Source organism: Rhyacophila brunnea, unplaced genomic scaffold (genome assembly GCF_057557595.1).
Source record: "Rhyacophila brunnea isolate RB1 unplaced genomic scaffold, BYU_Rbru_1.0 scaffold_23, whole genome shotgun sequence".
Lineage (NCBI taxonomy): Eukaryota > Metazoa > Arthropoda > Insecta > Trichoptera > Rhyacophilidae > Rhyacophila > Rhyacophila brunnea.
The window spans coordinates 6306981-6332968 of NW_028232893.1; the positions used below are offsets into that span (position 1 = coordinate 6306981).

General features: G+C 35.2%; 2 protein-coding genes across 9 annotated transcripts; one reads left to right on the plus strand and one right to left on the minus strand.

Moving 5' to 3' along the window:
* The first annotated feature begins 365 nt into the window (after nt 1-365).
* On the plus strand, nt 366-8587 carry LOC147069377 (putative ATP-dependent RNA helicase DDX55 homolog). Its single transcript, XM_085950884.1, has 6 exons — nt 366-561; nt 2756-2953; nt 3355-3552; nt 6229-6707; nt 7176-7416; nt 7929-8587. The coding sequence occupies exons 1-6, from the start codon at nt 463-465 to the stop codon at nt 8538-8540; spliced, it is 1827 nt and encodes a 608-aa protein (XP_085807010.1). The 5' UTR covers nt 366-462; the 3' UTR covers nt 8541-8587.
* Nucleotides 8588-10790: 2203 nt separating this feature from the next.
* On the minus strand, nt 10791-22154 carry Arc42 (Activator-recruited cofactor subunit 42). Of its 8 annotated transcripts, none has more exons than XR_015071206.1 (7): nt 22103-22154; nt 19098-19475; nt 17982-18170; nt 14016-14242; nt 12763-13005; nt 12099-12326; nt 10791-11928 (listed from the first exon to the last, which is right to left on the minus strand). XR_015071206.1 is itself a non-coding variant. In XM_085950777.1 (6 exons), the coding sequence occupies exons 1-6, from the start codon at nt 22143-22145 to the stop codon at nt 12183-12185; spliced, it is 1224 nt and encodes a 407-aa protein (XP_085806903.1). In that variant the 5' UTR covers nt 22146-22154; the 3' UTR covers nt 10791-12182. The 8 variants fall into 8 exon arrangements, 4 of the variants coding, with proteins under 4 accessions (XP_085806903.1, XP_085806906.1, XP_085806905.1 ...); XR_015071205.1 differs by having other exon boundaries at nt 10791-11931; nt 12092-12326; XR_015071208.1 differs by having other exon boundaries at nt 22099-22154.
* Between the last annotated feature and the right edge of the window lie 3834 nt (nt 22155-25988).

Here is a 25988-nt window from a genome sequence, read left to right on the forward strand (position 1 = left end):
GATTGCAAGATGACGAAAACTATTTTTTATCATTGGTACATGTATCCATGAGTCATTTTGAAAATAAATATCAATTCTTTATTGACTTTTTGCAGTTGACAATAATAAATGGAAACATGACGTATATTTTACTTTCTTTCCTTTTTAAATTATTCCAAACGAGAGTTGTGATATTGTAAAGTAAATAACACTTAAATACACTCCTCAGTAAAAAATATTGAAAAATTAAAATTGAAATTAGGTATGTAGGTACATAGGTACCAAATTTATTGTAATATCAATAAAACCAAGGAATAAAAATTACCTACTTATCTATAGTGTTCTCAAACGGTAAAAAATTGGTAACATTAGACCCATAGACAATTACTGCTGTCAAACTCAGTTGTCAAACACACGTGCTGTGATGTCAAATTGACGACGCTAAAGTCATTTAAGAAATATTCGGTTTATTTGATATAAACCATGGCCAACAATACATGGGAGGGTGTAAAGCCCCCGCTTAGCGAATTTGTGCTCGAAGGAATCAGAAAAATGGGCTTTACAAAGATGACACCTGTCCAAGTAATAATTTACTTTATAATTCCTAAGTGATACTTGGCTATATAAATCTATACTGTATTTTTATTATATTTTCCAAAATACTGATGTATATGTTAGACCGAATGTGTGAAATTGCGTATTACACGAAATCGGCAATGCTTTGCCTAATTCATGAATAAGGCAACGGGCTTGCATTTTTCATGAAATAGGCAAAATTTTGCTTATTTAATGCAATACGCAATTTCACACATTCGGCGTAACATATATAAAATGACAACTGTTTATTATGTCACTCTTTATTAACTTTTTCTTCATTTTAACACAACAGGCCATAGTACCGTTAGTAGTAGTAGTGAAATAATCACATCGACACACAGGCCCTTATACCTAGTCCAGTGCGTAAGGCAATAGCCTTTCATCCGGGGGCTCCAGGTTCGATCCTAGTGAGGTCACAATATATTTATGTGATTTTCTCAAAGCCTGAGTGTTAGATTGTTTCACTTCATCTACTGCATTAATGTTTCACTACACTACTGTCGTTGGGCCCTCATTGCCTGTGGCGGTGTTAAAAGAGAATAAGTATATTATTAAATGAATTAATTTTTAATCACTTCGGTATAATGTGACATCAGCAGAAATCGAACCCGGAGTCCTCGTATGATAAGCAAATGCATTGCGCTTTAGATAAGGAGAGCGTATCATATTGGCGCCCCAATATCTCTCATTCCTTGTCTAAATTATTGAACATTACTGATAATGCAGTGCGTTTATACCATAATTCTATACCTGACAAAATATACATTTTTTAAATATGATCCAGAACAAGCTAATGGGTTGAGCAAATGGCTAACAACCATTCCTCCTTAAGATAATCTCCACTCTGTGGACGGCAATATGCTCTGCTTAGAGCTCAAATACACAGTACTGCAGTTAGCGTGCATCGGCGCAGGTCTTGCTTGATTCCAAATGCATCAAGTAAGACATACGTCGACGCATGCTAACTGCTGTATCGTGTGTCTGAGCTATTGGGGGTGAAAATGGAAATTTAGTAAACTTAAATAAAATTGTATCATATGTCAGAGTTTCTTTACCGGGGGAACTTTTTCAGGGTCTAGGACGATTTGGCACCGGACAACTGGACGCCACGGAATTCAAAAATAAATAGACGTTAGGTACTTATATGTACTTTAAAAAAATATATTCAGTATTATTATTTATATTTCAATGATTATATTATGATTTAATAGTTGGTGAGAATGTAAATATACAGACGTAAACAATGATTTAATCGTGCATATGTTTAAGTTCCAACGAAAAAAGAGTTTTTTATTTTATATATAGCCTTAGGCATGGAAATTCTCAATCCGTGATAAAGAATACATTCTGTTAAGGTGACGCATCAGTGAAACGCCAAATAATGTTCAACTGTACGCGCGACGAAAATTTGTACTTGCTTCGCATTCATTGAGAGAACGTGGAGTCGGACGCACGTCACTTTGCTGCGTGATGGCGACGGGCCAATTAATTCTAAAATCGTGTAAAGATGACTAAAAACTTTACCCATTTACTTTAAAAAGGAAACATGTCAATGAATATATTATTATTGATACTAATAGAATAATAAACAGAACATAAAATGGACGTATGTTGGATTTATATGAGAAATAATATTTCGTTTGACAGGCGTCATTTTCACCCGCGACCCGCAATCCGCACATCGCCTAGCAACGATCTTTTTAGACCGTGCCTCAACTAATGCATGGCCTTAAGAGTAAAATGAATTCAAACTACTAGGTAGTAGATATAAAATGATTAAAATACCTCGTCTACACGTGTCTACGACAGTGCGGCGTCCAATTGTCCGGAGGCCAGTCGTCCCATTCCCACTTTTTCATGTTGGAAGGCTGTATTTAGTTAGCCGTAATCTAATAAGGGCGTATTCAGGAAACTTCAATTAGATGTATTTCAAAATGTATCTATATTATTCGATAGAAATCGAACAACTACACAATATAATAAGTAATATAAACAAATTAATATATCAATTCATTCCAAATGGCGTTTATAATAGCATGGTCCACAAAGTTAAAGGTTTCTCTCTCTGATCTACTCTGTTACTAGATTTGTATATTTATCTCCTGTCTCAAATACTCACCCAAATGACATCCACCTGTTATTTTGGACAATATCTGCCACTTTCTTTTTTTATTTTTAGGCAGCAACAATACCGTTATTACTAAGCAGCAAAGATGTCGCTGCGGAGGCGGTGACAGGATCTGGCAAGACCCTCGCTTTTCTGATACCACTTGTGGAACTACTGCTAAAAAGGGAAAAGACAACTCCATTTAAGAAATATGACGTCGGTGCCTTAGTTATTTCACCCACGAGAGAGCTGGCAACACAGACACATGATGTAATATTTTATTTTGTTTTATGAAACGGATATCTTATGATACGAGATAATAATGACTATTCTTAATTTGTGTTTTAAAATAATACTATTTTATGGTAGAAATATATTATATGTAATCATTAAAATATTTCTTCTTCTTCTCTGGCACTACAGTCCGAGATGGAACTTGGCTGCCTTAGGCAGACTCCTCCACTCTGTCCAGTCCTCCAGTCGATCACTCTTAGTGCTAGCAAGTCTCTTCGTATGTCATCAAGCCACCGAAGTTGTTTTCTTTCAATTGATTATCATTCCTACAAAGTTCACTTATTGTTTATGCTTAGGGCTCTAATATACCACAAATTCTCCATTTTTGGGTCATAAAGACTTCTTACAATGACAATTTTACAAAATATATTTTTCAGGTACTGGATCATTTTCTAAAGATGCCAGAGCTATCGAAGTTTACGCAGAGACTTTTGGTCGGTGGCAATTCAGTGGATGACGATGTGAAACTACTGAGGGAAGATGGTGGAAATATATTGATTTGTACTCCGGGAAGATTGGAAGATATGCTCGCCAGGAGACAAGACTACAATTTGTCAATACACATGAAAAACTTGGTGAATAAACATCAATTAATTATTATCATCTGAGTTAACACTTACATAGTAGTACTTTTTTTTATGAAACTGTTTTTCAATCTGCTGTAAATTAGCCTTGGCCTGCACCTCATTCCAAGGACTATTGGCAGAAACCATTGACCCAAATAAATAATTGTCATATCTCAAATAAAATAATATGTCATATATTTTGACGACATTCCCCAAAATTAATACATACCATCGACCAAGGGTGCTTGATGGAATTTGAATTTAAATTCGAATTGATTTAGTTTTGTACTAATGACAATTTAATGCGCTTTAAATATTCAAAATTTGTTTTTATACTCGACCCTTTACTTAGTAGGTAATAAGGTACCTTTTTTATTGCACAAATTGGTTATGTTATGCCGAATGTGCGAAATTGACTATTACATGAAATGGGAAAAATTTAGGCTAATTCATGTAATATTCAAGCCCGTTGCCTTATTCATGAATTAGTTAAATTATCTACCGAGTACGTGAATTCCCCAGGGTATGGAATTCTTAAACTGTCAACATGGCAGTAGAAAAAGTAAATTTAATACGGATGGTTTTATTAGTTATAATTGGACATAATATAATATTATTATTATTAGGTTAGGTTAGGTTTTATAATTCTGAATTCAACTGAATGTCCATTTTGAGGTTAGTTAACAAGTATCAACAAACTATCACAAACAAACAATCGACCATTGCAAGGTTGATACCCAAGCACGAATCAAATCGCGAAAATACCTTTTAATAAAATTCTTCCTTATCATATTATTATGGTTCTAGATTTTTTTTGCACATATAAATGGTTATTAACGTCATTGTAGTTATTGATTGGTATATTTTTATATTATAATCAATGACATTTGACACATTTGGTTAGTTTGATTAGTTACAAAAAATACCACCGGAGTGCGACCATCTATTTTGACCATAGATAATATACATAAATTTTGACCAATGCATGAACATTTGACACATTTAGTTTAGTTGCAAAAAACACCACCGTAACGCTAATATCTAATTTGTCCAATGCGTGAACTAGGCAGAAAAATTACTGCTGAATTCACGCACACGGCAGATATTTTGTCTAATTCATGAATAAGGCAACGGGCTTGCATTTTTCTTGATTTAGGCAACATTTTGCCCATTTCATGTAATAGTCAATTTCGCGCATTCGGCGTAACAGTTATATAAGTGATAATTAACTGTGTTCATTGTCAGTGTACAGTTACTACTGGTGCCTGAAGATGCAGAAAGGTCAAACTCGAGTCGCAAATGAAATAGTTGAAAAGCAAATCAATTCGATTGTATATAAATGTAATTTGAATGTTTTGGCTTGATTTTTTATCCTCCTTCAAACACTAAAAATATTGATAAAACAAAAATTAACAAAATTTTTTAGCATAATAATAATAAAGAACAATTTGACAACGAGACCTCATTTAAAGAATGTTGTAAAGACAGTTCTGTAGAATTTACAGTAGAAATCGCATTCATATTAATTAACTTTGAGGTCAATTAATTCAATTTGGTCACTAGTTCAATCCTCAGCAGGCCTATTCTTAACAGTTATAACTTTAGCACATTTCCGTTATTATCATTGGTCAAAATTAGCACGTTAGGAATTCTTTACACTAAACAAAGTGATTAAACAGTTAGCCTCGGCTATCTTTAATTCTTGGTAGACATGTCGTTCAAATTTGGATATGTTCGTTCAGCTGAACCCAAGCGAATAAGACTGAACACGAGATGATAAAGCCGAACTAGCGCCATCTAATCTATTAGTCATGTCATATGGTTTTGGTTCCCGAACGTCGAAATGCGCAAAGTTTTTTCAATAGACATTAAACCTTTTAACCTCAAACAGTCAACATAACCTACATTTTGCCAGACATGTCAGCCGGACACGGAGATGTTGATGTAATTATTTTTCAAAACATCTTGCATCTCAATTCTCAATATGTAAAATTGGGCGGCTCTTGTGGTGCAGTGCGTAAGGCACTGGCCTTCCACCCGAAAGTTCTGGGTTTGATTCCCGGTGAGGACACAATATTTATGTGTTTTTCTCAAAGCCTGAGTGTTTGTGATTGTTCAAAATTACTAACAACCACCTTGTACGAAAAAGCAAGGACATGGTTATTAATAATTAAAAAAAAAATGTAAAATTGACGTACTCTGTCTCGTTCTCACGTTAAGCCACGTTGATACGGTCCAAGTACGATCCAAGTACACTTGGACCGAGTGCCATCCAAGCGACAGCTTCATACTAATTACTTGTATCCTAGCTACTCGGACCGCATCCTACTCATCCAAGTTAGACAACAGTTAGTTAGTTACAACAGAGGCGCAGTTAAAAGATATCACCTTTTGACAGACCTTCAGACAGTTAACTTTCTTACATAATTAACCGCCGGAATATGAAAAGTGATAAATGTGATATTATATTTATCACAACTAGCTCTTTTTCGATGTTAAGTGAAATATTAGAACAAGCCTGCAGAACCTCATTTGTCTTTTTTGACCAAATCTAGCATCGTTCTTAAGTTGCATTACTCTACTGTTGTTTCTAAGGTGTCAAAAGTGATTTAGTTGTAATTAATGCTGGGAACAATTTTCAACCCTGATAGTAAAACAATAATGATATTTGACATCCATTTTCAGGAATTTCTAGTTCTCGACGAAGCAGACAGACTCTTAGATTTAGGTTTCCACTCCGTCCTGACAGCAATCCTCGGCTATCTACCACGCCAACGACGAACCGGGCTATTCTCCGCTACACAAACTAAACAATTGGAAGACCTCGCACGCGCTGGGCTGCGAAACCCTGTCTTAGTCAGCGTGAAAGAGAAATCATCCATCAGCACACCGATATTACTGGAAAATTTCTACATGATCGTCCAGCCAGAAGACAAACTCCTCGCAATTATTACATTTATAAAAGAGCAGAAGATTAAAAAGGCATTGTTATTTTTGCCGACTTGTGCATGTGTTGATTACTGGGGTAGCGTTTTACCGAGTGTCATACAGAATATTCAGTTCTTGGCGCTCCACGGAAAGATGAAGCACAAGAGGCCGAGAATAATGGAATTGTTTCGAAGTGCCGAGAAAGCGATTCTTCTTTGTACTGACGTATTAGCTAGGTATGTTAAAGTATACCGCTTATAAAATTAGTTGCATTGTGATAATTTCCTTACCCAGCGTAATGTAAAGCAATACCTAATTTTACTTATGATAAAAACATTGAACTTTATTTCTTTTTCGATCCCTGCGCATCAGACTAAGCAATTATTTAGAGCCCACCTTCTTAAAACAGATTTTAATTACTAATGTAGGTATTTATTACAGTGAAACCTCGATATTACTGTCTGACATTAAGTTTAATATACCCAGAGTCAATATTCGTCCTCGTTACCATTATTTACGAAATCGAAGAATACTTTATATGCGTGTTTGTTGGAAAATATCAAGATACTACTTAAGTCAGGAGTTTTATTGGTAAAGCTCTCTCTGTAAAGCAATGGCGTGGGTCTTTTCATTCCAAATTTTTTCCAAGAATATTTCTTTTTTTGAGTTTGTTCCAAATTATCTATGTTCACATCCTTTTGCAGAGGTATAGACATTCCAGAGGTGGAATGGGTACTCCAATGGGAACCACCAGGCAATGCGGCATCTCTGGTGCATCGAGCGGGTAGAACAGCTCGCGGCGGACTCCCAGGTCGCTGTTTGCTACCGTTGCTGCCGGCCGAGGAGGCATACATTGACTTTATCAAAAGAAACCAAAAGGTCGCTCTCGAGGAAATCAAATTGAAAAACAACGCTGGTGGATTTACAGATGAACAGAAGGACAAGGTGAACTTGAATTTTTTTCACTATTGACCACGATGCAATATCATATCGCAAGTAATTTTAACATTATGCGTATGTAGAAACTGTTAAAATTAATTGAAATTAGCATGAATATTGAATAATAATTCAAAATACTAATACATTAGAGTTAGCACTCTCCATTATTGAATTTATAGAGATAGTGATCATTCAAAACATTCTGCGGAATGACGAAACCATAGACTAAATTTGTCGCCGTGACGCGATTATAATGTAATCGCCGCGAAGGAGGATGATTTTATTTAGATTTCTTAGTAGACTGCGGCAAGTTTAACGTGAAGCGTGGTCGTTTCGAGAACTACATACTGACAATACTTTCATAATATATCGCAGCGCCACGACGGCGGCCATGACACTACAACTTATAATTTTCACATTCTAGTAACTTGATCAACCCAATTATTTCCACTATGAATTATTAACAGTTAACCCACAGTGTATTGACTAAAATAATTATATTTTCTACATCATTTCAGGTCATAAGCACTATCCGTAAACTTCAAGTAAAAGATAGAGCACTTTTTGACAAAGGCGTCCGTGCGTTTGTGTCTCACGTTCGAGCTTACAGCAAACACGAATGCAGTCTATTACTGCAAGTCAAAGAGTTATCTTTGGGACACTTGGCTAATTGCTATGGACTTCTAAGGCTACCCAAGATGCCTGAGGTCACCCCGAAGCATCAGGAAGAGTTCAGAAATCCAGAATCAAGTTTGGATTTCAATAAAATACCGTATAAAGATAAGCAGAGAGAAGTCAGTCGGCTAAAGAAATTGGAAATATTTAAAGAGACCGGCCAATGGCAGGGGGGAAGCACGAATAAGAAATTCAAGAAAAGCGAACCGTGGAAGCAATCTAAACAACATAAATTAGATAAAAAAGAAAAGAGATCGGAGAGGAAAGAGAAGAAAGAGAAAATGAAGGCTTTAGAAGAAGAGGGAGGTGTTAAAAAAGCTAAGAAACGAAAAGCACAAATGAGCAAAGAAGATATGGAAGAGTTGCTCAAAGATGTTGCCCTGTGTAAAAAATTAAAGAATAAAAAGATAACCAATAAAGATTTTGATAAAGAGTTTGGTATAGATTCTGACTGATTGTTTCTTGTTGTTTTGTATATTAATTTTAATAAATGACTATTCAATTATTACTTCATTGTTTTAATCCACTGATTTATATTTCATTCTACAGTAGACTCCCGATTATCCGAGCTAATGGTGGGGAGAAGGGGCGTGGATAAACGAAAAACACGGATTATTCTAACGATGGTTTTTTTCTTGTTAAAATACTATATATTCATTTCTAAAGCAGACAATTATTTTAACACGTTTAATACTCATTATCACTTATTAAGAAAATCTGTGATTTTGTTTTGTTATGTTTTCGGCAACGGAAATCCTTGCCTGCGAACCCCAATCATTCACGTGGTCCAGTGGAAGGTGTATGTCAGAAATAAGACTCAATGGATGTTAATCTTCAGAGATATTTATTTGTCATGTATTAATTTACAGTTACATGTTGTAAATAAAAGTGTTCGATCGGCAGTGAAACAACTCGATGAGAAGAGTTGAGTTAAGTTTGAAAAAGTTTTATGGTCCGAGTTGAAATATGAAATAGTAAGTAAGTAATATTAGTGACGCTTAGTTCACGTACAAGGGTTTATATGTGTGTAGTAACACAGCTAGATAGGGTTGATCATAATATAATATTGAGTAGGTACATTGCTATAGTCGAAATCACACCGATCGAATATTCTTAACAATGGCACACAATTATTAGTAACTTGGGTGTCGATGAATTAAACAAGAGGCAATTTATTGTCATTGGATATATCATAGATAACCGTTCGCAAGAATCTTTTAATGATTTTTATAGCGCGCGGCCTCCAATACTTTCACATCGGACATCACCTACAGTCTGCGCGGACATCCCCACCATCGCGCGTCCCCACTATCTGGCGTCCCCACTGAAGCGCACCAGCGTTGTCACCTGGACGGTGAGGAAGGGGCTAAAACGTAAAAAAGGGGCGACGGGATGCTAAAACTGAAGTTCGCCGATGTTCCATTGGCTATTTTCTGGATTTCGGTTAATAAAAAATATCCTCGGATTTCCGACAAGGCTATCGCAGTTCAGCTCCCATTTTCGAGTCAAAAAAGTCGGTTACGGCGCTATTTTACTACGCTAGTAAGTATTAATATTTTAAACCATGTGATTGTCGGACACAATTTATTATTATTGTATCAATACTCGACAAATAATTATTCCTAACCTGACAACTAACCATAATTATATTAATAGAATATAACCATACAAAAAATCGCTAAACATAAAATCAATACCATTAATTTTACCTCGAACACTATTTGAAAAACGCTATTTTAGAGTATTACACCGTCTTTAACCTTAGCGATAGGTAGGGGGGCCCACCAAAGATCTTAGGCTGGGGTCCCCCTTCAGGATGTGGAGTCCATGTTTTGGTGTATAAATTGTTTTACGTGTGGTGTGCCGCGGAATTCTGGGAAGACTTGGTGTGTCATGGGTTGGAAAAGCTTGCGGAGCACTGGTTTAGACGGCTGACTTATTGTAATTGTTACAATACGTGCTAATACTTCGATACAAAAAATGAAAAACTACCCTCGATAGCAGTTATGTGTATAGAATAGATGTGCAGCAGTGCTATTCTTAACTTTTATCACAGTAACACTTTTCCGTTATTTTTATTAGTTGAAATTAATACGGAAGCAATTCCATACATAAGGCATACATACATATTCCACTATAATTGGTAATTCGTCGTGTGAAATACGTCACTTATTTGCGAAGCTCGGGTATGCTCGTGGAGGCCACCCGAACCACGGAATTTTGTATTGAAACGTCAAACAAGAATTGAACATATCAACATAACCTACAATTTTATCAGCTATGTCATTGCAGTATGTATTAAAAAAAATATGTTACTACTCGCCACTCGATATTTGACGGCTCGTGTAGAACTATAAATTGTGGCGGCAATCGTAACCCGTGACATGATTATTTTTCAAAATAGTCACATCTCAATTTTCAATAATATATATTTGACATACTCTATCTCACTCTAAAAGTTAACACAACCAAGAGCGGGAGTGCTTAATGATAGCGCTTTTGACAGTTATTGTAATAATAAATTAACTGCTTGAATATAAGGTGATATATTTATCACATTTTGGATGTTAAGTGATATGTTAGAATAGCCTCGCAGGGGTCCTTTTTTTGGTTCAATTTCATACATTTAGTCTCCATCTTTGTGGAAGATTTTTTTAAACACCTTTGGTAGGTATATACGGTTTTAGAGAAGAAATAAAAAACAGTTTCTGTGGTAAAAACATTCTATTTATTGCAAGTGAAAAAATATATTATTTTGAATACTATACAGTATAAAAGTAACACAAAAAAATTGTTTCATATAAAATTGTTCTATGGCAGTTTACTTATTAAACATTTACATCCTTATAAAATTTGGGCAAGAATAGTCATTGAGTATTAAAAGTCATAAATCAAAGTGTATCTATTAAGCCTATAAATATACCACATTTCCATGAGGCTCAATCGTTTTGGCACAAAACAAGACATAGTCAAAGTGACAAAGAAGGTGATGCTAACAGGCTTGATGTAAGTACAGTCGACAATAGTAACCGTACCAATAATCTCAATAGTCCTGCCTAATTATTACGCACAAGAGGATATAGCACCTGCGTATATCCATGTTTAAATTGGTCCACTATAATACACATTAAAAATAAAGTTTGATCGTTCACGCTGGTAATTCCAAGAAGCCGATATACAAATTAGCCTCAGACTTCTTGCACACCTAGTACAGACCTACATACATCTGCCCGCAATGTATAAAAACGTTTAAAATGTTTTAATACAGATGCCCGTGTTTATTAATTGTATTTCACGGCGGATGAAAAACATGTGCAAATACACTGACAAACAAACAAATGTTGGCATGTTCGCAAGAAAAACTTTACTCTTCTATTGGAAGTAGTGATAATATTGTCTTGTAGTGTTGTTTTACGCTGTCCGCCTACTACAGCGTTTGACCGTCAGCAGGGTCGCCCGCATAGGGTGTAGAGGGGGCCACAACTTTTATCAAAGCATGCAAATTTGTATAAACATTTAATTTGACAGCAACACTTGGTTGGTCTGAACTAGGAACTAACTATAACTAAAGGCGAAAGATTTATACGTATTGAAGGGAGTAATAACTATAAAAGAATATAGTCACTTCAGTCTTGGATATATCAAAATGTAAATAATAAACAATTCTTTCTGAAAGCTAGCAACACAAATTTATACATAATATTATGTTCAATCTTGAATCATTGGATGGCAAATTTCTTACTAGTATTAAAAAAGGATCAATCATTAATAGATAGTTAAAATCGTTCATATTCTGTTACAAGCAGCCTCTGTACAAGTTACTTAAGCTTCAATTACATTGAGCTTCTTTACGAGTTGTTTGTTGGCGAATTTATAATCTGCCTGTAAAGTCGCCCAGTGTAATCATCGAACATGTTAGCTTGTTCGATGATTACACTATGTGACTTTACAGGCAGATTATAAATTCGCCAACAAACAGCTCGTAAAGAAGCTCAATGTAATTGACGCTTTACTGATATTATTAAAAATACATAATGATTAAAATTACAGCTATAAAAACATCGATTCATTTAGATTTGTAGCATCCATTTTGTTTTTTATAGTCCATATTCTTTAACGAGCTGTCCAGCGATGACGAGACGCTGTATTTCTGAGGTGCCCTCGTAGATTTCCGTGATGCGGGCGTCTCTATAATGCCTCTCCGCAGGCATGTCGCTAACGTAACCCATTCCACCGAGAATCTGAAATCAAACATATTATTTTAAATTCCAATTTTTCATAATAACAAAACTTTGATAACGATGATATTTGGCAAAATTTCCATTGGATTTTGCAATTGACCTGAAGAAATTGCAACATTTGCCATAGTTATTTGTATATATTTTATGATTACTATATAACAGTGGCGAAGGGTGGAGGTAGGCTGTTAAGATCCGCCATAAACAGTGCACATTAAACTTTTTTAGTCATATTTATTTGTTTTTATTGAACTAAAACTACAATTTACAGATGGTGTTAGTTAGTTTTTAAAAATCAATTAAACCCAGCTTCGCCACTGCTATATAATAATTATATTATTATCTCAGGGTCTGTTCTTCCCTACTCATAAAAATGTTCTATACGAAAAATAATAAAAAATAATCTTGGCGTGGTAGTGAAGGTAAACTATATTCGTACCTGAATACATTGATGCGATGCAAACGTCGCTGCTTCGGAAGCGGCAAGCTTACCCATAGCCGCCTCTTTGGTGTATGGTTTCTTGTTGTCCTTTAACCACGCTGACCGCCATGTCAGCAACCTGGCGGCTTCTATCCTCAGCGCCATGTCAGCTATCTTCTGCTGGATTCCTTGCAACTTCAAGATGGACTTTCCGAACGCCATTCTCTTTGATGCGTATTCCATTGCTACGTCTAGAGACGCCTGTTTAAAAAAAACAGAAACTTCAATAAAACTTGAACCAGTGATTCGAACTTAATTAGGGGGCTGAGGATTAAAGGGTACAAGGAGACATATAAGGGAAAAAAATGAGTTATTGGCAGTTTTCAGGTCAACACAATATATATTACCTATGCAAGAAACTTGTCCGGAAACTTGTACATATACAGTTCGCCGTATCACACTTCACCGTGAAATGTTGTATTGGAAATATATGGCCGTATATTAAAGACCATTCAACCTCTTTGGGTCGTATAGTACTGACTTAAAATTCATCCCAAAATGAAACGCGGTTCTTTTCGGTTTACACACACAACCTCTTTGGGTCGTATAGTACTGACTTAAAATTCATCCCTAAATAAAACGCGGTTCTTTTCGGTTTACACACAGGAAGCCAGCAGCAAACAAATTCAGAAAATAGCCGATATACTGGATTATTTGTTAGGTTAGGTTAGGTTTTCATTCTTGAATTCATGAATTTTGCCAAAATCAGCTATGAAAATTGAATTAATGTTCATATTGAATCTAATAAAATTGGAGACCGTATAGTATACAGCCATCTCTTTCCGATAAGAAAGCTCACGACGAACTGTGCCATGGTGAAATGTTTTACGTACAATTTACATATAACCATCATTCTCTTTGGATCGAACATGGTAGAAAAAAAAATATTATGGAGTCGATTTACATAACTTAGTTAGCTATCCACTTGAATCTCATCTTCGAATCTTCAGCTACTTAATTATTATGACCATTAACTGCACTCGGCCATCATAGTACATAAAAACTCTATCTACACAGAAGAAGGGTTTTCTTTCGCATAGTATCAGGGTCAATAGAATAAAAAAGGATACTCTATCGAACCAAATGTCATAATACATCTATATGATTTTCTCAAAGCCTGTTTCTGTAGATGTTTTGTTCGGTGTTCCATTTTTGGACTTTATAGCCTGTTATAGCGTTAAAAAAGAAAACAATTAAATAATACAACTGACTTGAGCGATTCCAAGGGCCTGCGACGCGATCCCAATTCTCCCCGCGTCCAATGACATCATGGCGATCTTGAATCCGGCTCCAGGCGCTCCAAGTATGTTCTCCTTCGGTATGGCGCAGTCTTCAAATATCAGATTGCAGGTGGAGGAACCTCTGATTCCTAATTTATCTTCTTTTTTACCCAACGAAAGGCCTTTCGTCGGTTTCGGAACAATGAATGCCGAGATGCCTGTCAAAGTAATCAAATACATTACTGAATTAATCAATGGTAACAAAAAACAGGGCATTCGGATATTTACAGAGAGGCAGAGTGACAAGCATTTTTACGAGAAAAGGTTATTGGTCATTCACTCAACCTCAACTGATCCATAATAGATATCAAATCACAAAGTTTGGCCCCAAAACTAGGCGGATCTTTGCTGTCGGAATTAAAATGTGCTTAATTTTAATCGTTAATTAAAAGTTAGATGACGTATTCTTTGCCCTAAACACAGACTGATTTAATAATAATGAAAATTATCTGTGGGTCTATTCTATACAAAAGGCGGCTATCGATGGTAGTTTATCGTATTTATGTATTGAGAAACTGTCAAAAGAGCTATGTTTTAACAGGGTTTGGGTCGAAATCCCGAAGGCCGGAAACCCGAAGGCTGAAATCCCGAATGCTGAAATCCCGAATGGCCGAAATCCTGAATGCCGAAATTCCAAATGCTGAAATCCCGAGTGGCCGAAATCCCGAATGGCCGAAATCCCGAAAAAATTGGTTTTTGTCTCTCCTGTACAAATTTGCGCAATCTTAACACTTATCTTGAATTGCGCAAATTTTACAGGAGAGACAAAAAACCATTTTTTGTGGAAAAATGGAAACGAAAATATTAATAATTGTCAAAATATATATACATTTTTCTTTATTGCATTTTCTTTTATAAAAAGTAGTATTTTTGCTTTCGAATTAGTAGTTTGTTGAGAATTATTACTGTTTGTATTTTTTTATATTTTGGGATTTCGGCCTTCAGGACTCCGGCCATTCGGGATTTCAGCCATTTGGGAATTCTACATTCGGGATTTCAGCCTTCGGGATTTCGTCCGGCACCTGTTTTAACAGCCCCTTTCTTGGCTGTGTTGACTTTTAGAGCGAGATAAGACAGTTTTGACCTTATTGTAACAATTATAATACTATAAATACCGTCGATAGCTGCCGATGACCGCCTTGTGTATAGAATAGACCTACTGGTTAGAATATTTTTTTAGTTGTTAACTGGATTGCGAATTTGACAGCTACGAAATAGGACCACCGAATTTTAACACCATTCTTTTGCGCTAGGCTTTATATTATAAGATAGGCTATAGCTTAATCCACTGGAACCTTGTTCCGGATCAAACACAGATTGAAAAGCATCATCCGGGTGCTCAGGGTTTAGATTCCTGCTGAGGTAACAATACATTTATATACATTCCTCGTTGTTTTTATGATTGAATGTCATTCGGCCTCATGGCATGTTGTAGTGTCAGGTTTAGATGTTTTAGGTCAGGCCAGGAAACTGCATGACTGCCAAAGAACGTGGACTTTTATACACATTTCATACTAGGAATTTTTAAGGTACTTAGTTCTATTTTTTAATCGAACAATATTGTATGTGTGGTTCTATTGGTACATAATTATTTCATTATTTTCTTCTTCCATTGGCAGCTCCAAAAACAAAATGGCAGCTCGCATTCTGGTTGGAAGTCTATTGCTTTGTCTACATAACCTACATACGCATTTCTCGATGTTTTACATTCGTATTTAAAAAAAATGGTCAACGCATTGCTTTTGGCAGCCTATATTAAATTTACGAGGAAGTATCATTCCACAGGTAAATTTTATATTCAAATGTCTGTTTTGATACAGTAATAGATGAATGAAATGTCAAATTATTGAAATTGAATATATACATTCAGGTTGTATCTCTATAGAAGAAGGTTTTTTTTTAACATCTTTGTTGACTGCATAATTTATGTCCATTAGACGAGTGACTTGCCAGCCCAATGATATTTCGATCATAATACAAAAATTGTTTTTAAAAGGTAGTCATAGAATTGAATAGATAACAGACATTCTAAGTGGTAATGCAAATAAACATGTTGCAAACGCAAGAGGTCAAACTACACAATGGCACACAAAACAAATGTTGATTGTATGATAACGCGGGGGCAAAGCTTAACATAAGGAAACTAAAAATAAACAGAATAATGATAATTATTTTGTTACATATTCACAAAAATTAACGGTATGTATTTTAATTCTATTGTTAATACAACTTGTTGGCTGTCGTAGCTGTTTGCTCTATTGAGTGGTATAGGATAGTGAATTACGGACACTAGGCGAGTATGAAATGCATCTGTTAGAATTGGTAATACAATAAGTAAGATACGGATTTAGTATAAATATGCAAAAAAACCTTTTTATAGTAATAAGTAAACAAAAATTCGGAGATGTCCGCCTGATATTGTGCAAAGTTCTATGAAGAGGGTGGAGCATGTAAAAATACCTCGGTTGTCGTCTACACGAAGACCAGAGCTCTGACCATGAGATCAAAATCCAGATTGAGATTGTAAGAAGCTCTTTTGATAACATGAAACATTTCTTCTGCAATCTATATACAGGTCTGCAGGGTTGTCGCCTGGACATTAAAGGATCAGACAATAAGAATACTGGAAGCTTTCAAGACGTGGGTGTATCGGTAGATATCATGAAGATACCTTGGGCTGACCACATTACCGATGAGGAGGTTTTAAGACAAGAGAAAAGCTGCATACTTGAGCCATATTTTTCGTAATGAGAAGTACGATTTACTCCATCTCATAATGCAGGGAAAGGTAGAGGGCAGCAGATTCGTAAGCAGAAGATTCTCTTAGCTACGCAATCTCCATACATTGCTTAATGTCCAAGTAGAATTATTGGAAATAAAAAGCCATCTTCGAGTAGTCCAGTAGTTTTCAAACGTAATTATTTCACAGCGCTTTTAGTGTATGAAAATTCTTTTACGGTACTCACAAAAATGTATTGTTCTCTTCAGAAATACATTCGACAATTTTTTTTATATTTTCCAAGCTGCTAATCAAAGGTGTCCCATTAGAATCAGACATAAGATGTTTGTATCAAGACACCCAATCGGTCAAATCGATCAACAGACCAGAAGGGCCGGGAAACTGATACACCCCTGTTACAGGCGGGCTTCTCCCGGTGTAAAATAATCATTTAGTAGCTTAAGTCGAAACGTAACCCTGACCTCTAGAAACGGCTTTATAAAACATCTAATCTGATTCCTTGCTCAACCACGTAAGTATTTCTTTTAATTTAAAAAGTAAAAATGGTGATGGATGAAAGAGATAATTTTAAGACTAAATATAAGGATTTAAATATAATAAATTTTGCCGCGCATTGTGCGTGAAATCCTCGCGCGCCGGCGCCAGGGTCAGGCTCGTGATTCGCCGAATCAAAGATCACGCGATAAAATTTGGCCAATCACGAGAGTCCTTTTTTTTGCTGGATGGCGTCGGTACGAGGAATTTAAAAAGAAAGAAAAAAGGATGTTAGTAAGCGTCCCCTTTCCGATAGGTACGGACCTGACGACTACCACTGTAAAAATCCCAAATATAATTTGTAAAACTAAAAATGTAAAATATAAACAATATCACGTTACGAGCACGAAGGACTGTGTTTTATTTACACTCCAACCGTTCGAATTTCTTTTTTTTGTGAATCCGGGGTTCGATGGACACCTGAGCTAGCCGCTGGAACCCCGAGGATCTCAAAACCTTGACTGCGGTGGTTGGACTGTGTAGAAAGAAACACAACATTACTGTCGCTAAGGCGGTAGAGGGAGCGTGGCAGACAGAATGGAGTGAAAACATTTCCTGGAGACAGTCAAGAACCACATTAAGTCATAGTACCGAAGATGAACAGACATAGTCAATCTATTCACCTTTATGTTTGAGACTTTTGTCGGTGGTTGCGAAGATAATGCCAGCTTCGCTTTCGTAACCATTTGTAATCCAGCACTTTGTCCCGTTGATAATCCAAGAGTCTCCGGATAACTTGGCGGTGGTGGATGCAGCTCCAGCATCAGATCCATTACCAGGCTCGGATAAAGCAAAGCATCCTATTTTACTACCTGAAAGAGAAATTATATAATATTAATTTACACAACATAGCTGAGCTGACAAAGGGTTTGTTGTGGTTAAGAATTGCAATATCCAAGAGAATTTTCAATCCCAGGACTTGTATTTCCAATACCGGAATTATTATTTCCAATACCTGGATTAATATTTACAATCCCGGGATTGGTAATTCCAATACCGGGTTTAGTATTTCCAAACCAGGGATGCTTAGGTGAAAATAAATTATCCTCTACAACCGTCATAGAATTTCAATATTTCATGGATACCAATTGAACCACACTATATAATATATATTATGGAATCAGGTATTGTAAACAGATCGGTGGAGTTATTTTAATAAAATACAGCTAAGACTCTTTCTAGAAATCTAACAACGATTGACTCACATTACAATCATCGCTTCAACTAAAATTTAACTATTAAAAAAGACATTTTTAATAAATCTGAAAAAAAATCTATTGAAACACAAACATTACCAATCAAGGAAACAATAAAACATTTAATTAGTCAACCACCAAAATAACATGGATATAACTCAGAGCAATTACCATAAACAAGGCGGTTATCTACAATAAATTCTTAGCATCCAATTGGGAGATTCTATTCGGATGTATTTGGAATCAAGAAAGACGTGTTAACCGTGCTATTCCATTACATTTGACAGCTCGCTGTTAACGTGGTTATGACCAACCGTGTTAAAAAATATTATACCTGACAGTTAACTTTCCAGGATAATCAATTGCATGAATACGACATCATATTTATCACTATTTTTATTGATTTTGGAGTTAGAGAATAGCCCTGCAGAAGTACTTTATATTACGATTGTTGACTCCGTACACTTATAGCTTAAACTCTTTGGGTGCGATACTATCTAAGTCATAAAGAAAACAAAAAATATTAATAGAAAATTCAATTACCGTTTGTAAACGGAGTCACACTTTCCGTCTTCTGTTTTTCACTCCCCCATTCCATAATTGGCCCGACATACAGGCTGTTATTCACCGACATGATCACGCCTGCCGAAGCGCATCCTCGGGACACTTCCTCCAAAGCGATGGAATATGCCAGATAGTCGAGACCGCTGCCTCCATAATTCTCCGGCACTGCTATTGCCATAAGCCCCAGTTCGCCCATTTTCTTGATTTGATCCCCTGGGAAAAGGTGCTCTTTGTCGAATTTTGCAACATTCGGTTTGAGTTCTCCTTCCGCAAAGTCACGGCATGTCTTCTGCAGCATTTGGTGGGTGTCTGATAAGGCTGACAGCGAGGCGATACCTCGGGATTGAGCGCCATTCCCTGTCGAAATAAATAATTAGCATATTGTCATCGAGCTATTGAACAGTGAACGTAGAATATAGGTTGTATTTTATCTGATATTCCACTTGATTTTTCAGCAAATTACGTGAAAAATTTATTGGTTCCTTAAAATACAAATATATTTTCAATATTCAATGACTATCCTATGAAAATGAAAGTTTTAAAACCATTTTTTTAAAAAGAAAAACTATTTTTAGGGATACAACAAATAATAGTAATTATGATTTATTTTAAATGTACCTAATTATGAAAACACAAGTTATATACAGCATGAGAGGTACCTATTGTCATTTTTTTACGACAGTTAAAAGGTTACATAAAAACTTTAATAATTTTATTTGTTTAATTACTTGATTATAGAAAAAAATTGGCAAGTTGCCTGGGTAATATTACCCATCTTTCAACAAATGACATTTACATGTAGGTATTTGGTTTCACTATATCACCTCCAGAACCAACGTAATACATAGTTTATTAAGGATTGGTTGTTAGCCATTCGCTCAACCCTACCTATAAATGGGTAGAGGTAGGTAGAGATAGAAAAATAACAAGGTCAAGTGGCGAATTCAGAGACACTGAAAAAAACAATATTCGGTAGCCATATGGCGGAAATAAGCTTTTTTAAATTTGGAATCTGATTTTTTTCAAAGGCACATTACACCGCCAACTGATCTTTGAGAATGGAGCGTGTAAATATATCCATGCGATATTATAAAATACTAGCTGAGCCAGCTGGCGGTCGCCAGTCTGTCTCGCTAGGTCTTGCAGACGGCTTGGCGGTGTTGGATTTTAATATAATTGTGAAGTATGCATAGATGGCGCCATATTTTTCCCTTTGGGATGGGCTACCACTGACATTTTAATTTTAATACAATATATGTGTAAGTATGTACAGTTAAATATGATAAATAATTATACATCTCAATCATTCGAATATAAAGCAATATATTATGTGATTATCATAAATAGCGATCCAATATAACGTGATATTAATCTCCTTCGGGTCCCATTGAGATAATAGAAGAAGGTTAGCAGTGTAAAAAATGAATTAAAACATTATTTTGTTACATTGTCTATAAAAAATAAATGCTTGCAGTCTTAGAATAATATTTAAAAAATCAAAATTTGAATTAAAAATTAACCTTAAACAATATAGTTTCCCGGTACGGGACATTCATATCGAGACAAATGTTGATAAATAATAAAGCAATACATATTATATCTGATAATAATAGGAATTTATAAGACCTAAAGATGTGGAATCAGCTTAAAGAGGCCTTCATCCAGCAGTGGATTGATACAGGTTGATGACGATAATGACGATATAAATGGGTAGGTATATAAAATCACAAATTTAAAAAAAAATATAGCAGTTTATATGACCAAGAAGAGTAGAATTAGGTTGGGATAACCTTCATCTTAGAGGGACCTTCATCTTAGAGGGGCCTTCATCCACCGGTGGATTGATTCAGGCTCACAATGATAATGGAAATATAAATATATATATAATATAATATCACCGATTTTGATAAATACAGCAATTCAAATGACAGAAAAGAGTAGAATCAGGCATGGGAGGCCTTTATCCAGCAGTAGATGGGTTCAGGTCAATGATCATAAGGACTATAGAAATAGGTATAATATAGTAGTAGAATCAGGTTGCGGAACCCTTCATCCAGCAGTGGATTGATCCTGGTTGATGATGATGACGATATGAATATGTGGATAAATGTAATATCACCGAATTTGATAAATATAACAATTCATGTGTAAGTAAGGAGTAGAATAAGGCTGAGGAGGCCTTCATCCTGCAGTGGATAGGTCAAGATTGATGATGATAGGGACGATAAAAATAGGTAGATATTATACAATACCTATCACACATTTTGATGACTATAACAATTCGTATTAATTTCTTTCATTGTTTGCAATGGCAACTTTGTTAGTTTAATATGACTATATTCTGATCTATGGAAATTATTAGCCTAGGTAATTATTCAATAAAAAATAGAGTGAGTGAACAGCCACAAAGAAGTATTTTAAAAAATCAAATTTGGATTATCACGTTATCTATGAAATGGCGGCCAGTGGCGTACACCGCTGTCGGAAGATATTATACCTAGTGAATTGTACCAAAATTATGGTTTTTTCAGCGGAAAAAAGTACGCCAATGCCTACATTACGATATTTGAAAAAAAATAATCGAATTCGTTTGTCAAATAAAGGATTAGAAGGTCATAAGCGACGAAGACGTCAATCTGTTAGGCTTGACCAGTAAATATGTCGATCCTATACGGTGTGTAAGAAAATATCGGATATAAACGTCACGTACATGTAAAATCATGGAAAATTTCTGAAATGTGTTCAATTCAATCGGTAGATGAATCGGTAGCGCACATTTTGAAGTGAAGATGTAAAAATAACAATAAAATGTCGCTTAAATGAGCTGTTGGTAAGTTTTCCAAAATCTCTTAGGATAATAATATATAACGGCTTTCTACCAACAATATTTTCTTATCAACAGATAGATATCAGCGTTAGGTGCATAAAATACTTAATAATTTGAATCATTTATGTATATTAAGAAAACGTTCATACTAACCGACCTAAAACAGATAAATATTTCCTAGCGATCAGTCTGGCAGCCATCGTGATATTGTATTTTTTATTATTTTGACTTTGGTGACTTAGACATGCGTCGTTCTCGAACGAACGTATCTTTTAAAACTAATCTATAGCCAGCGAACAAATCGGTCCCGTGTCACCTGGCGCTTATGTCGTTCGAGGCGAACGAGATTCGCGAGAGTGCTCGCGCAGTATATAGGAATAAACGTGGATACGAAGGACACGCTGCCAGGCGAACTGAATATGTCGTTCCGTTGAACTAGAGCGCGCGCGCAGTATAGGAAGAAACGTGGGTGCGAAGAACACGCTGCCAGACGAACTGAATATGTCGTTCCGTTGAACTAGAGTGCGCGCGCAGTATAGGAAGAAACGTGGGTGCGAAGAACACGCAGCCAGACGAACTGAATATGTCGTTCCGTCAGTGCTCGAAATGGAAAATTTTACGAACAGGAACGCTCAATAATTTTTCAAAAATGTGCAATATTAGATATAATATCTGTAATATAAAAAAATATCTTAGTTTTACATAATGTACTTTATAAAACATTTTCCTCATCACCTTCGCCCGAATCAGTTGTTCGTAACATAAAAAATATATCATAATATAAGTTTACGAAATCGTTTACTAAAAAATACATCATTCATAATAATAATTATTATACAAATAAGTATAACTAAATGTAAGTATATGAATCTAATTGGAGTAGGAAACATAAAAATATATGAAATAATGGACAAACCAATACAATTGTCCATTTGTTTCGTCAGTAGTGTGAATAAAAACATGTAAATAAGTGTAAATGGAAACATGAGTGAAAATACTTTATCGTTATTGATTTTTAGGTTTTCACCACGTGTACTTCTTCCTTCTTTCCTCGATATCATATAATATCTCTTGATAATGGCCTCTGCAACAAACCCGAAACGTCGAGCAAAGAATGAAGAATTTCACACGCTGAAAACCCAAAAATCAATAACGATAAGGTATCTTATCTTCAAGTCTCAAACAGAAGATAAGTACATTGGTTAAACCAAGTTACATGCTACTTTATTTAAAGCTAGTACCTAAATTGGAAATATTTTGATTAAACAATTTTTTAATCACATCAAAATCCATCATGTACGAAAAAGTAGGAGCATGGTTCATAATAAATTAATTTAATAAAATTAAGCACTTAATGAATACACCAGTTTTACGAATGTAGCATTCATTATTAAATATGCATAATTTTAAACAACCCCAGACTTGTAGATATTAGAAAAAAATATTCAAATATTTACACCATGTGGGCATGTGGGATAATTTATTCTAATAGGTTTCTGATGTTGTTGAAACTATTAATTATTATGTAAGTAAATTCCCATTGGATTCCTCTATGATTTTATTTAAATGTATGCTACCTCTTTTATTTCGTCAACATCTATCGCATGAGTTTTCGCAATGTATTATTTGCTCAATGCAATCTATATGTTATGTATTATATAATATATAGGTGCATATGAGGGTGAGAAGAAACACGTCACACAGTGATGTTCCTAAACAAAATGCCGCGTCAATTTTTCTACAGTATTTTAAATCTCCCTATGAGACTCAAATACCTCTGTAATAAGGAATCTATTCTATGAATATATAACAAAAAATACCTTTGCGATAATAGGTATATGAAATTAATAACTAATACGTAATATTTATTCGCTTTTTATGTTACTAGGTATAAGATAGAGTTTAGACACTTACCCAAATCACCGGAGTGTAAGGTACTATTCTATACCCAACTTCTATAGGGAAACAACTCAAAATACATTGTTCTAAGATTTCGTCGTTACCACTTGGCAATACCTACACAGTTTTGTTATTTTTACTCATTTGTACTCTGCTATTATTGTACAGTAGGTACCTATATAAAAATCCTTAGTACTATCATAGTACGAGTACCACTATGTTTGTGGTTTGCATAGTATGCGACAAGTTTCTCCAATCACAAGACAAACAATAATTCAAAACACCAACAAAAACTCACAATCAAGACACAATAATTATTATAGTACCTACTTGATTTAGGTGGGTATGTACTTTTTTATAATTATTATGGTTTTATAAATAAATACTACGACGATGTAAACGACCACGACCACGACCTCTTGTTAGTCGAGGATTGCTGTTTAAACTAATATTTTGTAAGAAAATTTATTCTTTCAAAGCCCTCAAATCAAAAATTACATGTGCTATTAGTTATTGTTTATAAAACCTTTTTTTGAGACAAAAAAATCTCTTCCTTACGTAACATTTCTGTCGATTTGGGAGCAATAAAAATCTTCAGCGACAATATTTTTTTCAATGCACAATAGTTAGGATTCATTGTATTATTATTGAATAGTAAACAGCTTTGCTACTTAGAAGTTTTGTGAAACAAAAAATATGAACTAAGTAGGTACCTACCTATATTGATTTAATGATTTATTTCAAAGGACCGTATTACTATGGTTATTTTAATATCTTCAACAATATATTTTTTCCATTAGCTTTATTTTCTGTATAACATGAAGGATAGGTAAAGAGTTTAGGTAGGTACCTACCTACGAGTATTTTTTCACTGCGAAGTATTTCTGCCCGAACTAAAACCGAAATAAAAAATAAGAGTAGGTACCTAGCTCAGCATGATATGGGTAATACTATGAACGTTTAAATTTGTTCGTTCCCCCTGATGAAGATGCCCATACACGCAAAAATTGTACAGAGACCACTGACATTTTAATTTACTTGCACAATAGCGTTATTAAACCTCCTCGGTTGTATATCGCTCCATACCGATGGGAAGACACCTTGTTGGTTGCATACCATCTAATATCAACAGGTCGACTAATGAACGGCCTCGATTGTCTTATGATGTATTGTGAAAACTATGAATGCGTCAAGCCTACCTAGTACCTAAAGTTAGCTATCCTATATTTTACGCAATCGTCAATCGGACAGTTATTGTTTTGTTTCTTCCATCCATTTCTCTCCCGTTTCATTCCATAAAATATTGTGACTTCCACTCCCGTATTGATTACAAATTTAATGTACTCAAAATCATAACTGTTTGGGAACCCGCGATTTACACTCTTACCCAAGTCAGCTAAGCCCTGTGGTTCATACCAAAGGGTCTAAAATCCAAGCTTGGTAGATACATACACAGAGGTAATTTATTTAGTCATAAAACATTAATTAACAAATGAATTATTTTTCACAATACCTATGTAGATATTTCATATGTTTTAATTGAAAATCAAAAAAAGTTGCGTAGTAATTTAACGTTATTATCGATATTAGTAGTAGGTACCTACCCTAAATAAATGATGTATTTTGTGATTTTGTCTGAGAGCAAAAAAAACTTGTTGAATAGCACTGAAGAATAGAATAATATACTATTATCTCATATTGTCTTAAAGAAAACGGAAGAGAGCAATACAGTCATGTAAGGGTGCTTTCTTCAATAAAAACTGTATTTTTTATTATCAGGCATGGGTTGTCTAGAAATGCATTGTTAGGAAAAAATATACCTAGATGCATTTCTAAGAAATTTGCCTTACTGTGGCACCCATTTGTATCGACATGTACGAATTATTAAAAATCAGGGGTAGTCAACAAGTAAAATCATTGTTTAATAAAAAGATTTTTTTTTTAAATATATTTATATACCAATTCATATTCCTCAATTTCAACACAATCTGAACCGGAACGCTATATTAAATATTCTGATGAGGCTCGAGAATTTTACGAGACATCTCGCTATCAGGATTCCACGAGAAGGAACGGTAGATTCGAGGAATCCACGAGACGGAACGGAATTGTCAACGAATTCACGAACCGGAACGGCGCTCCGG